Source organism: Paroedura picta, chromosome 6 (assembly GCF_049243985.1).
Source record: "Paroedura picta isolate Pp20150507F chromosome 6, Ppicta_v3.0, whole genome shotgun sequence".
Taxonomy (NCBI): Eukaryota; Metazoa; Chordata; class Lepidosauria; order Squamata; family Gekkonidae; genus Paroedura; species Paroedura picta.
The window spans coordinates 84,807,061-84,823,558 of NC_135374.1; the positions used below are offsets into that span (position 1 = coordinate 84,807,061).

The 16,498-nt window shown below is 41.7% G+C and overlaps 2 protein-coding genes and 1 long non-coding RNA gene across 5 annotated transcripts in view; 2 read left to right on the forward strand and 1 right to left on the reverse strand.

Moving 5' to 3' along the window:
- Positions 1-7,098, forward strand: part of TUBGCP5 (tubulin gamma complex component 5) — a 28,768-nt gene extending 21,670 nt beyond the window's left edge. For both annotated transcript variants that reach the window (XM_077343394.1, XM_077343395.1), the window contains 5 exons: positions 1,097-1,278; positions 2,563-2,688; positions 4,442-4,530; positions 6,337-6,437; positions 6,763-7,098. In XM_077343394.1, the coding sequence (XP_077199509.1) occupies positions 1,097-1,278; positions 2,563-2,688; positions 4,442-4,530; positions 6,337-6,437; positions 6,763-6,809 (545 nt within the window). In that variant the 3' untranslated portion in view covers positions 6,810-7,098. The remainder of the gene's footprint in view (positions 1-1,096; positions 1,279-2,562; positions 2,689-4,441; positions 4,531-6,336; positions 6,438-6,762) is intronic.
- Positions 705-14,988, reverse strand: LOC143840198 (uncharacterized). The gene is made up of 3 exons (XR_013232061.1): positions 14,768-14,988; positions 1,796-1,963; positions 705-879 (listed from the first exon to the last, which is right to left on the reverse strand). It is a non-coding gene; the product is annotated as an uncharacterized LOC143840198 (long non-coding RNA).
- Positions 14,920-16,498, forward strand: part of CYFIP1 (cytoplasmic FMR1 interacting protein 1) — a 68,062-nt gene continuing 66,483 nt past the window's right edge. The window contains exon 1 of one of the 2 annotated variants that reach the window (XM_077343393.1): positions 14,920-15,233. The gene's annotated coding sequence lies outside the window, so the exon portion shown is untranslated. The remainder of the gene's footprint in view (positions 15,234-16,498) is intronic. The other variant, XM_077343392.1, reaches the window with a different exon arrangement.

A 16,498-nucleotide genomic window follows, 5' to 3' on the forward strand; every position in this document is an offset into this window, starting at 1 on the left:
GAGTTATGCAGATTTGCTTGCGTGTGTGATGTGTACAATTTATCCATGGGGTAGTGGTTCGAGTGTGAGACTAGGATCTCAGAGACCCATATTTGAACCCTCTGCCATGGGAGCTTAGTGGGTGACCTTGGAACATCACACATTCTCAGCTTATCCTGCCTCATAGGGCTGTTGTGAGGATAAAACTAAATAGAAGATAATGATGTAACCTGCTTTTTGAGGAAGCTGGGGTATAAATGAAGTAGATAAATGTAGAGTGGTAGGCAGTGAACTATGTTGAGCATTATCACCATGCCCCTTCAATCTAATGTCTGTACAAGTTCAGAGAAGCTGAAATGTTCTGCTCAATTCTGTCTCTATTCCATAATATGGCATTGATATACCCTAGCTGAAAATTTATCTTACAAATCTTAAATGTTTAATTGTGTGATTGGTGTTTCTAATAATTTTTATATAATCTTATGACCCTAGTATCCTTGTTCTTTCAGTTTTATTACCTTTTGTTTATGTTTACTGTGCTTTTTTATTTGTACTATAAATAGGGGATCTCCCAGCACATTTGACTGAGTCTTGATCTTTGACTTCCTTTTACCTGAGGGCAGCCTTGCCCCCTCTGCTATTCAAATAGATCCTTGAGATCAGCAGTTACTGTTTAATAAATCTGACAGAGGAAAACTGAACTTTTCAGTGAAAAATAACACGTATGATCCAAAAAGAAAGCCAATGTAATACACTTGATTAGGACCGACCAGAACAAAGAAGAACAGTCAGAGAGATTTTCGGTTGTCTGGGATTCAGGCGTCTTGTTTGCATGTTGTATAAAATGCCAGACAGATTTGAATCAAGTCTTGCTCGAGTGTATGTGGTATTAGGTTGCACCTGTGGAAAGGAGAACGGTAGCCTTCAGCTTTTAAAAAAGACAGCAATTGATCTAATATCCTTCTGACAGTGGTGCCTGTATGTTTCTCTAAATGACTGAATGTAGAAAGACAAAGTGGTGGTAGTTAATATTGACAGATGATGCTAATGAGTCAATAGAAGGGGTCTTGATGTTTTTTCCTAATATTGTGTTTCCAATGTACAAACCACTTTGAAGAGCTGGTCAATGCAGCAGAAAATCCCCAGGGTAAAGGAGGAGTGACTTTATTTGAAGAAGACCCACTGCTGCAATTTGCATCCCAGACAGAGCCTATTAAACAACAAACTCATCGCATGTTTCTTCTAAGGATGAAACTCATGCATTTTGTTAACAGCTTGCACAACTATATAATGACTAGGGTATGTATTGCTATAATAATGAACATTATAAAGTTGAAGTTACATGCCGCCAACTCATTCCCTACCTGATTGGGAGTGTGCTGCCAATAGGGAGATACCACTCTGCCAGTGAGGGCCAATCAGTTCAAATTGCACTCTGCCAGTTAGGGCCAAGTAGTGCAAATTGCACTCTGTCAGTGAGGGCCAATCAGTTCAAATTGTATGCAGACAATTCAATCGCTACCTGATTGGCCCTCCATGGGAGTCTGTAGCCAATAGGGAAAGACCACTCTCCGAAATGGCTTCTGATATACATGCAGAAATTTGACCTTCAGTTCATATAGGAAAAGTGCATCCTCTTTATTTAGGTGTCAGCTGGACACAGGGCTTGGCTCTATGACTATTCATATTTTACAATTTTTGCTGAGTTAGTATTTCTTGGAGAGAGGAGATACTTAACGGGAACTAGGTCCAAGCATGAGTGGGGTCTTGCTACCTTCTCCTGGTTTGTTGGTTAAGTTGGGAATTGGAAACTTACTACTTGCCATGATGGTACATGCAGCTGAGACATCAGAGGCGGAAGGCGTAGTGGTTAAGAGTGGTGGCCTCTAATCTGGAGAACAGGGCTTGATTCTTCCATATGTAACCAGCTGAGTGACCTTGGGCCAGTCACAGATTCCTCAGCCCCACCAACCTCCTAGGGTGCCTATGTGGGGAAAGGAATGATAGGCAATTGTAAGCTGCTCTGAGACTCCTTTGGGAAAAAACAAACAGGGCAAAAAAACACACACACACACACAAAACACCTCTTCTCAGTTTTTAATCCTTGGCTATAGTCTCTTAAATTACAATTTTGTTGACATCTATATTTAGGAGATGAGATCCTTGTTAATGGCATTGTCACTTTAAAAGCTAGCTGATTAAGTTCAAGTACACATATGTATCCCCCTTCAAGGATCGCTGCCTTGCCGTGGCAAGGGGGCTTGCGTAGCTCAGTGAAGCTATGAGCTATGCCGAGCAGGGCCACCCAAGACGGACAGGTCATAGCTGAGAGCTCTGACAAAAGGTGATCCACTGGAGAAGGAAATGGCAAACCACTCCGGTATCTTTGCCATGAAAAGCCAATGGACAACACATATGTATGTTTTCACAGATCTGTTGATTGGTGGACTATGGGAGGAGACATGAGCTATCAGATTAGTCATGGTATTGGAGAAAAACGAATTGTAAATTCTCTGTACGTTTTGTGAACAATAAGAGACTTTTAAGTACTAAATTTGACTGTTGTACATTTTCTTTTTATAGATTCTTCACAGTACAGGTTTGGAGTTTCAGCATCAGGTAGAAGAAGCAAAAGATCTAGATCAGCTGATTAAAATTCATTATAGGTACCTGTCTACAATTCATGATCGTTGCCTGTTGAGAGAAAAGGTACATAAAGTAAAGTTGATATGGAACATTCAGTTCAATTTGTGATTTTTACTTGATACATAAATACTACAGAACAAAATGACTTATTCTGAGTCTTATTTTGCTCTTATTATAAACTGGTTAGAATTTATTTATTTAGTAATTAAATGTTTATACTGCTCTTCCAAAAGATTCAGGATAGTTTACATCATGATATAACAACTAAATTGGTCTTAGTGGCACCATTAAGACCAACAAAGGTTTATTCAAGGCGTAAGCTTTCGTGTGCAGGCACACTTCCTCAGACAATTGCATGCACACAAAAACTCACACCTTGAATAAATGTTTGTTGGTCTTAAAGATACCATTGGACTCAAATTTTGCTGTACTACTTCAGACCAACACAGCTATCCACTTGAATCGACCATGATATAACAGTATGTCACATAGCCATTGATAAACCATAATCCTAAATTTAATGCAGTAAGTCTAAATTAAAACTATTTCCTATAGTACTATCCCACAAGGCTTAGGAGCATCCTCAATGTGTGTGTGCGTGGGGGGGGGGGAGATGACGGAGTATATAACCAAGATGTATAAATAGTAATTTTGATGTTGCATGGACTAGATGACCCAGGAGGTCCAACTCTATGATTCTATGGTATCTCTTCTTGTATTCGTTCATGGATGAGTAGATGAATAGGGAGGCCAAGTTTGTTGTTTAGGATTTAAGCATTTTGATTTCCTTATCCAGAGGACTGAGGATCCTTTTTTCTTTAATGTTCTTTGTATAATAACTAAAATTGTTTTTAAAAGTCTGGTTGGAATTTTTAAAAATAGGACAGATTTGAAGAAAATGCATTGCTTTATTTTTTATCTCTAAACAGAACATTCTGTGTAATTATCAAAAAGTCCCAAAGTAGCTATTTCAGGCTAAGATGGTCCTAGACTACATTAATGCAAGATCAGTCAGTGGCTTGCAATCCCTACATAGAACAGTGCTTGTGTGATATGACATGCTGTAAGTCACAACTAAAATATTTGCCCAAATTAAATATGTTCTAAATTACAGCATGAATTATGTAAGATTAATATATATATAAAATTAATATATATATAAAATTATATATAAAAATATATAAAATTATAGCTGATAATTTTAGCTAGCTGTTATTGCTTTAAGGAATCTATCAAATTGTGTTCCTTTATCCCTTCTCCTTCATTTACTTCAGCTCTTTCAGAACTTCTAGTTGACTGATTTTAACACTAGGGTTAACTTGAACCTTAGTGGAATGTGTCATATTTTCATATACACATTATTAAGTCTTCTTGCTCTCTATATGCTGAAGTTTTAACGACTTAAAACAGTAAGCTCAAAAAGCCTGCAGTGCCAAATTTTCTATCCAGCAAATGCTGAAGGCCACCATTCATGGAGAGTTGATGGAAATATTAATTCTATGTTAGTTGACTGGTACTTACAAATTATGCCATGCAGTTAGAGTTGTTGGTGAACTAGCTCCATCAGTGACACACTGGCTCCCTATCGTAGAATGCATGGGCTGTGTTAGTGTAGTTACCCTAACTTAGTAACAGCCCCTGGACCTTATATTTAATATCGCTGAATTGGAAATGGCTGAATAGTAAAATATAAATACTAGTTTCTGCATGAATAAAGTACTGCAGTCAGCTATGGGAGCTGGAAAATATATGAGGGGAACTGTATCATTTGCCTTTCAAAATACAACTCACAACTACTCCTGTTTCTCACATTCAGGTTAGCTTTGTGAAAGAAGCTATAATGAAAGTACTGAACTTAGTACTGATGTTTGCAGATCGTTGGCAAGCTGGCTTGGGAGCTTGGAAGTAAGCACATGCACAGTCATTCATGTTGCAGTAATTTTACAAGATCTGTCTTTTTGCTGGCATTTATATGAAGTATTATGGCTTGGATCTGGTGGAAAGTTTAGACTAATCACCTGGACAAGAATGAATTTCACTTAAGCTGAATTGTATTAGTTCTCCACATAAGTTGGCTGCATAATCAGCATGTCTGTTAAGGATAAGGATGGAAATTGCACATTCCTAAAATAAGGAAAAAAGTAATAGCTGGTCAACAGTAAAAAAAATTATATTTTTATTGCCATTTTCCTCTAGTGTGAATAGTTCCTGGATATAGTCTGAATCATTATTTTGTATTGTTTCTGTCAACAAATTGTAGGTATTTAAAACTTTTCTGGAAGAATGTCTGCCTTTTGAGAATGTATTTATTGAGTAATAATTTAATCTAGTTGTGTGAAAAATACAGATATATTGGGAACAGCTAACAGCGATATGATTGATGCAAGATACAGGATTCATCAGCCTTGACCTCTGAATAGCCTTGTGTGTATATTCAAATACTTCCTTTAGGATGGTGGTCCCCAACCGTCAAAAGCCCTGGCAGTAAGAAACTTCCCAGGCCACAAGCAAATCGGCCACAAAAGCGGCCGATTAGCTTGCGGCCCGGCAAGCTTCTTTTTGTGGGGGGGGGGAGGGGAGAGGGAAGCAGAGCCGTGCGTGCACGGCATGCACGGCCCAGCGATCGTCCTCCCCACCGCTGCCGGTCTGCAGCCTTAAAAAGGTTGCGGACCACTGCTTTAGGATATACTGTTAGGGAGAAAATAGTGAGGGTGCTATAATACTGTGCTTTCTTCATAAATGCAAATGGGATGGTAAACTTACCTACTGAATGTACTGTGGGGATAAGGATTGTGTCCCACCCATGCTAATGTCATGCATTTTTTCTGACATGCACTTAAAGTCGCATGTTTCTGCTACTCTTAAAGCAGCAAAGGAAAAACATGCATTATTCACATGTTATACCTTAAACGTGAAAGCAGCATTAATAGGAACAGGCTGAGCAGCTATGATTGCATTGTTTTATGAGGTGTTTTGGTATGGTGTGTGTATAAAAGGGTGACAGAGTAACTGGTTTTGTAGTTTACATGCCAAGTATATACTTATTCCCAATTAAAATGTGTTACCATTAATACCCAAACCATTCATGTTCTTCATTAGAAAGTGGGACAGATTCTTGGCTTGAATTTTAAGGACTGTGGATGGAACACAGTTTACAGAAAGGGATCACAGCAGCCTCCTCTCCCTGCTGGAACACTGCCAGAAAGCCACTATTGAGAGTGTTAGGTGATTCCTGCAAACAGTGTGGGATGCAACTTGGGGACTGCAGCTGGACAGGGAAATTGTCCAATGAGTGTGATTTCCCTTCTCTACCTGTAGTCCCTGCTCCATATGCCATACCATTCCCAAGAACCTCCTAGGTCTCTGGAACAACTTTTCAAGGGTGACCTTGGGCCAGTCACAATTCTCTCAGAATTCTCTCAGCCCCACCTATCTAAATAGGTGACTGTTGTGGGGAGAGGAAGTGAAGGTGATTGTAAGCTGCTTTAAGACTCCTAGAAGGTAGTGAAAAGCATGGTGCAAAAATCAACTCTTCTTCAAAGAGATCTGTAGGAATGGAAATGGCCCCTTTGTAAACTGTGCTTTACTCTACTTCCTTTAAATTGTAAATCCTTTGTAAACTGTGCTTTACTTCCTTAAAATTTATCATTTTTTAAGTATAATTTGATGATTGTTGTTGTTTTTCACTTAAATTAACCTATACTGTTTTAGGATGGAATCTATAACGAAGATGGAATCAGATTTTAAGAACTGCCATATGTTCCTTGTGACAGTGCTAAACAAAGCCGTCTGTAGAGGTTCTTTCCCACACTGTGAGTATTGAGGGGAAAAAGCTGGGCCGAGGGGGCGTGGTGGTCTTATAAATCGAATTATAAATAAAAAATAAAGAAAAAATTAAATGGGATTCAGGGATTTATTTCATAATACTTTATGCAGCTTCATGATTCCAGTTCAATATAATCTAAGCAGAAAACTAACTTGAAATTCTTATAGTTGGACTTTTAACAGTATATATTCATATACATAAGCGTATTATTAGAACTATTTCTACCTTGAAACTAAATGTTCATGTCTTCCATAAATAATGAAAAATAAAAATATCAAACTTACGTATTTTACTTTGTGTTTTGTTCACAGTGGAGTCTTTAGCCTTATCGCTCATGGCTGGAATGGAACAAAGTTAGCACAACAGACTGCAACTTCTTTCAAACCCTGTGGTTGTTGAATCATGATCATGTACTTGAAGTATCTTTTTATAGAATTGCAATCTGTGCATTAGAATTTACATACTTGGACATAAATGGGCAGATGTGTTTTTCTGCTTAAAATTGTAGGTTTTTCATGTAAATAAAATACAGTAATGGTACAACTATTTTACAACATTTATTTCTGTGATACTAAATGCTAATTATGTCAGTGTTTCTGTTGTTCTTTCTGAGCAATGAAACAATAAAATGCATAAATTATTTAAAACCGGTTCTCTGATGTCAGGTCTTGTGCTTGTGCAGTCCAAACAGCTCTAGACATTGCATAGTGCTAGATAGTTTACTGAACATGGCATGAAGATCAGGGATAGTACTGCTAAGCTTTCTCGACCAGGGTTCCAGAAAACCCTGGGGTATTGCAATGACCTTAGAAGGGTTTTGCCAACTGGGTGGGAGTTAATGTTTTATATATATTTAAATATTTTAAACATTTATCTGGTGATATGACCGTATATGGCCTGATTGTCTTAAATAAACAACCGGTTCCTTGACACTGGCTGGTGATATCATCAGCTAGTCATCTGTCCCTTGGCACGGACTGATGACATCATCACCTGATCTTCTGTTTCTTGGCACTGGCTGGTGACATCATCGACGGGGGCCAGGAGAAGAGACTCCCTTTAGTTGCTGCCTCATTGGCTGGTCATCTGCTAAGGGAGTGTAGTGAAACAATATTTTATTGGAGAACTTGTAGTAAAGATTGTGCCACTATAGTCATCAAATAATAGATATAAATACTAGATAGATGTAAATAATCTTGAAATCCTCAAGCTAGTTAGGTTTAAATGTTCAAGTTTCTGCAAAAAACATCAGTAAGGCACATGGCCCAATTGTTAGCATTACTTGTCAGAGACAAATTTTAACATAGACAATCTACATTTTTATAGGTTATTTAACCACACATCTACAAAGCATCATTTGACGAGTGCCTACATTGAGCCTATCTTACGGGTGCGTCACTAGCTAGGTGGCTCCAAAATGTTTCTCAGAATTGACATAAAACATCCTGGCTCACACTATGTGCATAATCTTTAATTTTGTTATTCAGTTAGAGTAGACCCAAATAAAGTCTGAAAACTAAAGGCTTACTTTTCAGATTAAGACACTACATTTCAAAATGCAAGGTAACTAATCTTGCATCTGTCTTTAAGCATAAACATTGCTTCAAAGCACTGACAGGCAATTCCACTCTTTAGTAATGGAATATAACTTTTAAAACAAGATCAAGAATATAGTTACCAAACTTGGCCAAATGCCTCAAAACCAAATGCCTGGTGCAAGAATGCCGTTTTGCAGGCCCTTCGGAACTTTGAAAGTCCCCTAAGGGCCCCGGTCTCCATGGGCAGCTCATTTCACCATGCTGGAGCCAGGGCCAAAAAGGTTCTGGCTGTGGTCGAGGTCAAGCACATCAGGGCCTGGAGCCCAGATAACATTTTAAAATGAGATTACATTACAGCAGCTCTTCTCCTGAGAAGCAAGAGAAGGATACCTGAATCTAATGGAAAGCATAGGCTATACTCTGTCCCTCAATGCAATTACAATAATGCCATTACAGTAATCTGGCAGCATTGGATTGCATTCATTTTCTCCAAGATATAATTGTATTTCAGCTGCTCTAAGATGTAATTGTATTCCAGCTGTTCTGAAATGTCCACAGCTCCAACAAAAGGTGCCATTCTAGCGAACAATGATTTCCAAGGAAAGGGTATCGGCACAGGAGTGATGCATGTTTATGCTACGGTTATTTTCTTGGATATGTAAAAACCTAACAGCTGCAAAATGTCCATATTTAAATGTTGAAAACTGCAAAAAGTATAATGGATTGTGCAAGTATTATTCATTTACATAATGTATTTACAATATACCCTTTTCACAGGCTTGGAGTATTTTGAAATCAAATTCTAACAATAAATACAATAAAATCCATTTACTAATGTTCAGCAAACAAGGATAATACTACTTTTCCTATACTCTAAATGTATTTGCACTTTGATTGCTATTATGGTGCCTTGAGCCTCTTGTGGCGCAGAGTGGTAAGGCAGCCGCCTGAAAGCTTTGCCCATGAGGTTGGGAGTTCAATCCCAGCAGCCGGCTCAAGGTTGACTCAGCCTTCCATCCTTCCGAGGTCGGTAAAATGAGGACCCAGCTTGCTGGGGGGTAAACGGTAATGACTCGGGAAGGCACTGGCAAACCACCCCGTATTGAGTCTGCCATGAAAACGCTAGAGGGCGTCACCCCAAGGGTCAGACATGACTCGGTGCTTGCACAGGGGATACCTTTACCTTTACCTTATGGTGCCTAGCATAAATGACCTCCAGTGCTCACTTGTGAGAGTTACTCTGTAAATCAGTGGTTTTAAACAGGAGTAACTCTGGCAAGGATTGCTGTGATAATGCCATTAGCAGTCATGTGGAAACTTGTGCAACTAAATGTGTGTGGGTCAGCAGATAAATGGCCTGAAAACTGGGGGGGGGGGGTCTTTTATAAGAGATAGTGATCAGAGTTCCCATTTCTGGGATAAGTTTTTGCTTCTTGTGATGGCAAGAAAGGCAAGGCAGGTTTTGAAAGTGTATCATCCATGTCCTTTGTAATGTGTAACACTACAGAACTGATTAAAACCACATACACTAATTGTTGTTGTTGTTATGTGCGAAGTCGTGTCCGACCCATCGCGACCCCATGGACAATGATCCTCCAGGCCTTCCTGTCCTCTACCATTCCCCGGAGTCCATTTAAGTTTGCACCTACTGCTTCAGTGACTCCATCCAGCCACCTCATTCTCTGTCGTCCCCTTCTTCTTTTGCCCTCGATCGCTCCCAGCATTAGGCTCTTCTCCAGGGAGTCCTTCCTTCTCATGAGGTGGCCAAAATATTTGAGTTTCATCTTCAGGATCTGGCCTTCTAAAGAGCAGTCAGGGCTGATCTCCTCTAGGACTGACCGGTTTGTTCGCCTTGCAGTCCAAGGGACTCGCAAGAGTCTTCTCCAGCACCAGAGTTCAAAAGCCTCAATTCTTTGACGCTCGGCCTTCCTTATGGTCCAACTTTCGCAGCCATACATTGCAACTGGGAAGACCATAGCCTTGACTAAACGCACTTTTGTTGGCAGGGTGATGTCTCTGCTTTTTAGGATGCTGTCTAGATTTGCCATAGCTTTCCTCCCCAGGAGCAAGCGTCTTTTAATTTCTTTGCTGCAGTCCCCATCTGCAGTGATCTTTGAGCCCAGGAAAATAAAATCTGTCACTATCTCCATTTCTTCCCCTTCTATTTGCCAGGAATTGAGAGGGCCGGATGCCATGATCTTTGTTTTCTTGATGTTGAGTTTCAAGCCAGCTTTTGCACTCTCCTCCTTCACCCGCATCAACAGGCTCTTTAGTTCCTCTTCACTTTCTGCCATTAGAGTGGTATCATCTGCATATCTGAGGTTGTTGATATTTCTCCCTGCAATCTTGATCCCAATTTGTGACTCCTCTAATCCCGCATTTCTCATGATGTGCTCTGCATACAAGTTAAATAGGCAAGGCGACAGTATACAGCCTTGCCGAACTCCTTTCTCAATTTTGAACCAGTCAGTGATTCCATGTTCAGTTCTCACTGTTGCTTCTTGACCTGCATATAAATTTCTCAAGAGACAAATAAGATGCTCTGGTATTCCCATCTCTTTTAGAACTTGCCACAATTTGTTGTGCTCCACACAATCAAAGGCTTTAGCATAGTCAATGAAGCAGAAGTAGACGTTCTTCTGGTACTCCCTAGCTTTTTCCATGATCCAGCGTATGTTGGCAATTTGATCTCTAGTTCCTCTGCCTCTTCGAAATCCTGCCTGTACTTCTGGAAGTTCTCGGTCCACAAATTGCTGGAGCCTAGCTTGTAGGATTTTGAGCATAACTTTGCTAGCATGAGAAATTAGTGCAATGGTGCGGTAGTTTGAACATTCTTTGGCATTGCCCTTCTTTGGGATTGGAATGTAAACTGACCTTTTCCAATCCTGTGGCCATTGTTGAGTTTTCCAAATTTGCTGGCATATTGAGTGTAGCACTTTTACTGCATCGTCCTTTAAGATTTTGAATAGTTCAACTGGAATGCTGTCACTACCACTAGCTTTATTGTTGCTTAGACTTCCTAAGGCCCATTTGACTTCACATTCCAGGATGTCTGGCTCCAGGTCAGTAACTACCCCATTGTGGTCATCAGGGATGTTAAGCTCGCTCTTGTATAGTTCTTCTGTATAATTTTGCCACCTTTGTTTAATCTCTTCTGCTTCTGTGAGGTCCCTACCATTTTGGTCCCTTATCATACCCACCTTTGCATGAAACGTTCTCTTCATATCTCCAATTTTCTTGAAAAGATCTCTGGTCCTCCCCATTCTATTGTTTTCTTCTATTTGTTTGCACTGTTCATTTAAGAAGGCATTCTTATCTCTTCTAGCTTTTCTCTGGAATTCTGCATTCAATTGGGTGTATCTTTCTCTTTCTCCCTTGCCTTTCACTTCCCTTCTCTCCTTAGCTATTTGTAAAGCTTCCTCAGACAGCCATTTTGATTTCTTGCATTTCTTTTTCTTTGGGATGGTTTTAGTTGCTACCTCTTGTACAATGTTGCGAACCTCCGTCCATAGTTCTTCAGGCACTCTGTCTATCAGATCTAATTCCTTAAATCTATTTGTCACCTCCACTGTGTATTCGTCGGGGATATGATTTAGTTCATACCTGAGTGGCCTAGTGCTTTTCCCTACTTTCTTCAATTTAAGCCAAAATTTTGCAACAAGAAGCTCATGATCTGAACCACAATCAGCTCCTGGTCTTGTTTTTATTGACTGGATAGAACTTTTCCATCTTTGGCTGCAGAGCACATAGTCAGTCTGATTTCTGTGTTGACCGTCTGGTGATGTCCATGTGTAGAGTCGTCTCTTGGGTTGCTGGAAAAGAGTGTTTGCTATGACCATTGTATTCTCTTGACAAAATTCTACCAGCCTGTGCCCTGCTTCATTTTGTACTCCAAGGCCAAACTTGCCTGTTATCCCGGTTATCTTTTGGCTTCCTACTTTAGCATTCCAATCCCCCATGATGATAAGCACATCATTTTTGGGCGTTGCTTCTAGAAGGTGTTGTAGGGCTTCATAGAACTGATCAACTTCATCCTCTTCAGCAGTAGTGGTTGGGGCGTAGACCTGGATCACTGTGATGTTGAATGGTTTGCCTTGGATTCGAACTGAGATCATTCTGTCATTTTGGGGATTGTATCCCAAGACTGCTTTTCCTACTCTCTTATTGATTATGAAGGCTACTCCATTTCTTCTGCGAGATTCTTGTCCACAGTAGTATACCTGATGGTCATCTGAATTAAATTCACCCATTCCTGTCCATTTTAGTTCACTGATTCCTAAAATGTCGATGTTCAGTCTTCTCATTTCTTGTTTAACCACGTCCAGCTTGCCTTGATTCATGGATCTGACGTTCCAGGTTCCTATGGAATAAAAATCTTTACAGCATCGGACTGTCTTTTCGCCACCAGTTACTTCCACAACTGAGCGTCCTTTCGGCTTTGGCCCAGCCGCTTCATTCATTCTGGCGCTACTCGTACTAGCCGTCTGCTCATCCCCAGTAGCATATTGGACACCTTCCGACCTGAGGGGCTCATCTTCCAGCGTCATATCGTTATGCCTATTGGAACTGTCCATAGAGTTTTCATGGCAAAGATACTGGAGTGGTTTGCCATTGCCTTCTCCAGTGGATCACCTTTTGTCAGAGCTCTCAGCTATGACCTGTCCGTCTTGGGTGGCCCTGCACGGCATAGCTCATAGCTTCACTGAACTACGCAAGCCCCCTTGCCACAACAAGGCAGCGATCCTTGAAGGGGGACATACACTAATACTTCACTTTTACTCTTGATTTTCTTTATAGTTGAACAGCTCTGGGAGATGCTATTTTTGGCTTTAATGTAAACTGTTTTTAGGTTTGGTTGGTTCATTAGTTTCATCAGGGTACACATTTAAATTCCAGCCATAGTCGACATTTGCAAATGCCCAAAACTGCAGAACATTCCGCTACTCTGTATATTGGCAGTTTAAGTTTGTGGAGGTGTGGTAACATTTGAGAATGCCATGGTGAGCAGTTTTCTTAGGAACAGTTTTTATTCAGAGAAGCGTTCATCTAACTTTATTTCCAATGGCCATTGTATTGCTGATTATGTTTATGAATGGGATCTAAGTGATCTATGCTTGTGGAATTTTTTATATAAGCTCCTGTACTCCTTATTCCTAATTACTTTTTAAAAGAAAAATCCTTTAGGTTTCAAATTGGATATGGTTATTTCCACGTTCCTGCTGAAAGAATTCAGCTAAAGGTCAGGACATCATACTGTTTTAAAATTAATAACCCCATTGCTTGCAAAAGTAAGTAAAAAATAATTGCTACTAGGATTTCTAGTTCATACTAAAGTTTATGCCAAACAAAATGATTTTCTTGAAGGACACAGGACAATTGTGGGGGCTTATGATAAAGAAGTTTTAAAAAAAATTAAAAATACATTGATGAGAAAAATGCTAAGAAAGATGCAGGGAAGACCCCCCCCCCCATCATGACAGTGCACCTGCTCATTCTTCAAGGGTTGCAAGGGCTGTACTACAAGAGTTTCACTAGAAAATCTTATACCATTCACCCTACAGCCATGATCTTACCTGTTCAGACTTCTTTTTGTTCTCAAAATGCAAAGAACATTTAAAAGGAACACGAGTCCCTTGAGGATGTCCAAACTGCTGTTTGGATGTGGCATAAATTGAAGAGCGCAAAATTTTGAGGGGAAAGGTTAGAGATGGAAACATTGCCTTTAGAAGTGTATAGACTTAGATGGAGGATACATTGAGAAACAACAGTTTCACATTTTTATTTATTAAATTTCTATGCTGCCCTTCCCTGGGGCCCACGGGCTTGATATATTTGTTTAATAAAGGTTTCTATGGTTTTGTAGCAATAGTTTCAGACTTGCCCTCAAAGGTGTCTTAGAGCTATGGTTAATCATACTTATGTTTATTTTTGCTATGCCAGCCTAACACTTTTATTACCATGGAGAGCTAAGGGAAACCTTGAGAGAATATTATGGCATTGTAGATTAGAGATGGGCACAAACTGGCTCTGACCCATTCAAACCCCTGCTTTCTGCTCCCTGCTCCTTTTTCATAGGGAAACCATGCTGTCTCCTCCCTGCAAAAAGTGATGGGGAGCAGAAAGCAGAGATCGCAAACGGCAACCAGTTTTGTTCAGGACCCAACTTCCAGGTTCATATGGACTCATGGTTCAGCCATGAACTGAAGTGCAAAAATGTCCATCTCAGCTCAGTGATACTTACGGCCTTGAGAACTGTATGTCACTGTTTGATATGCCATCTGTGGCTGTTTTGAGCACTGTTTCCCATGTTTCAGGCAAGCCCACTTTGCAACTGGAGTTGTACTTGGCAACTAGTTCCTGAGGTACTGGCCTCAAGGCCTGTGGCAGTATGACTCTTGGTGAGCTGCAGCTGGGGTGCCACTGTGGTAGCTAGGGCTGTGAAGTCCCCTTGGCTGCCCGAGGCAGGGATGGGGCCTTTGGTCAGGGACGTCAGTGGCCTCCGATGCCGTACAGTCCAAAACATCCATTTTCTCCAAGGGAGCTGATCTCTGTAGTCTGGAGGTGAGCTGTAATTCTGGAGGATCCCCAGGTCACAGTTAGAGGCTGCCATCCCCTAGCCTAAGCTCTCACAGAAAATGCTTAGAAACACACACACTAACTATTTGGAACCACCTTGTCTTCGAGAGGAAAGGCAGAGTAGTAAAACATAATTGCAAAGCGCCCCGCATTGATCAGGGGAGCTCAATCCTAGGGAATGTCCCTAGATGCGCGCACTAACCATACAACAAGCGTATTTGCAGGAGCAGAGCTTGATATGACGCCGCCCCGTTTCACTCCGGCCCGAAGTTGCTGCTCCTTCCTCTTGCCAGCCCCCCTCCGCCGGGCGTGTGGGCTCGCCGTGAGAAGGCGGAAGGCGGTCCCCGGCCTGGAAGGAGGAGCCCGCCTGCCCGCCTTCGAGCGGCATGGACGCGGCGGGTTTGGGACAGGACGGGGGAGGAGCTGGCGCGGGAGGAAGGGTGGTTTCTGGCCCCGCTTCCCTGTTTGAGTGACTCAGGCAGGAAACTCCAAGGTTCGTGCGGCCCTGCAGAGGAGAGCGGAGCGGCCCGGGCCAAAAGAACCCGCGGGAGGAGCAGCCTTTTGCTGCCGCGCCAGGTGTGGAGCCCGGCGGAGCCGAGCGGCCGGGTCTCCTGCGCTCGAGGGGGGCGGAAAGCGGGCAGCGGCGGGCCTCCTCGCTCCGAGACCGGGTGAGAGAAACTTTCCCTCTGCAACGCTGCCGTTCCCTGCCTGCCTGCCTGCCTGCCTGCGGCCCCAGACCCCCCCCCCCGGAAGGCTTAGGGCGGGTGGGGGGAAGCCCCAGAAACCTTTCCTCCCACTGTCTGGCCTAAGAGGAAGGACGTGTCCCTAGGGACTTGGGCTGGTCTGCTCGCAGCCGAGGCTCTGAAACTCGGCCTCCTGGAAGGCAAAACTTGTTTATTCTGCTCCGCCCGGCCCTGCCTTAATTCATTCACGGGAGACGCTGAAGGCAAACGAAACGGTGGCTCAAAGCTTTCCTCAGGGGTGGAGTCGCTTTCAGCTTCAGTGTAATCTCCTCCCCAAAAAGATAGCAGAGAAGGACGGAATGGAGACTGTAAAGCGCTTACTTCTGCCCTCACACAAAAAGCCGTGGGAAAAGGGGACGTGAGCAAGGAGTGGGTTTGTATCTTCATATTGTTGTTACACACTCGGAACGGTCGTCTGTTCTCCACAAGCTGACTGTAAAAATAAATCTATGGGTAATGAAGGTTTACTAGTGCTGCAACACTACAAAAGATTGTGAGCTTTTATATCGACGCTTTTGTCTTGCAGATGAAACCATGGAAAGTAGTCCATAAACATATTTAGTAGCCTCCCAGCCTGTATTTCGTATGTGTTTTGTGGCAAAGAGCCAGAAAGGAATAAGAGAGCCATCTCCCAATTCTGTGGACTTGGAGGGATATAAATCTGCTTAGGGCAATTTCAAATCCTTGGGGTAGTATGCGCAGTATTACTGACTTTAGTTATGTTGTCTCTAAATTGTGTGAAACAGTGCTGTTTCTCATCTTATATCGCTGTAGGTGATAGAGTTAATATAAGGTTATACACTATTTGAACTACTCATAAGTGGCTCTGGACTTTTTTTCTCTAGTACTGTAGTCTTCAGTCTGGCTAGTGATGAGAAGAAAACTCATCAACATGAGTGAGTTGATAGAACCTTTGATGCCACTTTTGCATAGTGTACCTCTCCTTTCCCCCTTCATAGGGCACCTTGAGACTTCTGCCTTTTTCCAGTACATATTTATTTCCTCAGTACTTAACCTCAGACAGCAAAAGAGGGGAAACCCTGAAATTGAGCTGATTTCTCATGGGGTGATTTGTAGGTATCTGTAAGAAGACTATAAGGGTTGCTTGAGAAAAATCAAACCACATCCAGAAATCCTCCTACATGCATATTCTTAAACTCTGCATGCAGTTTAGCTCACTGTACAAGATG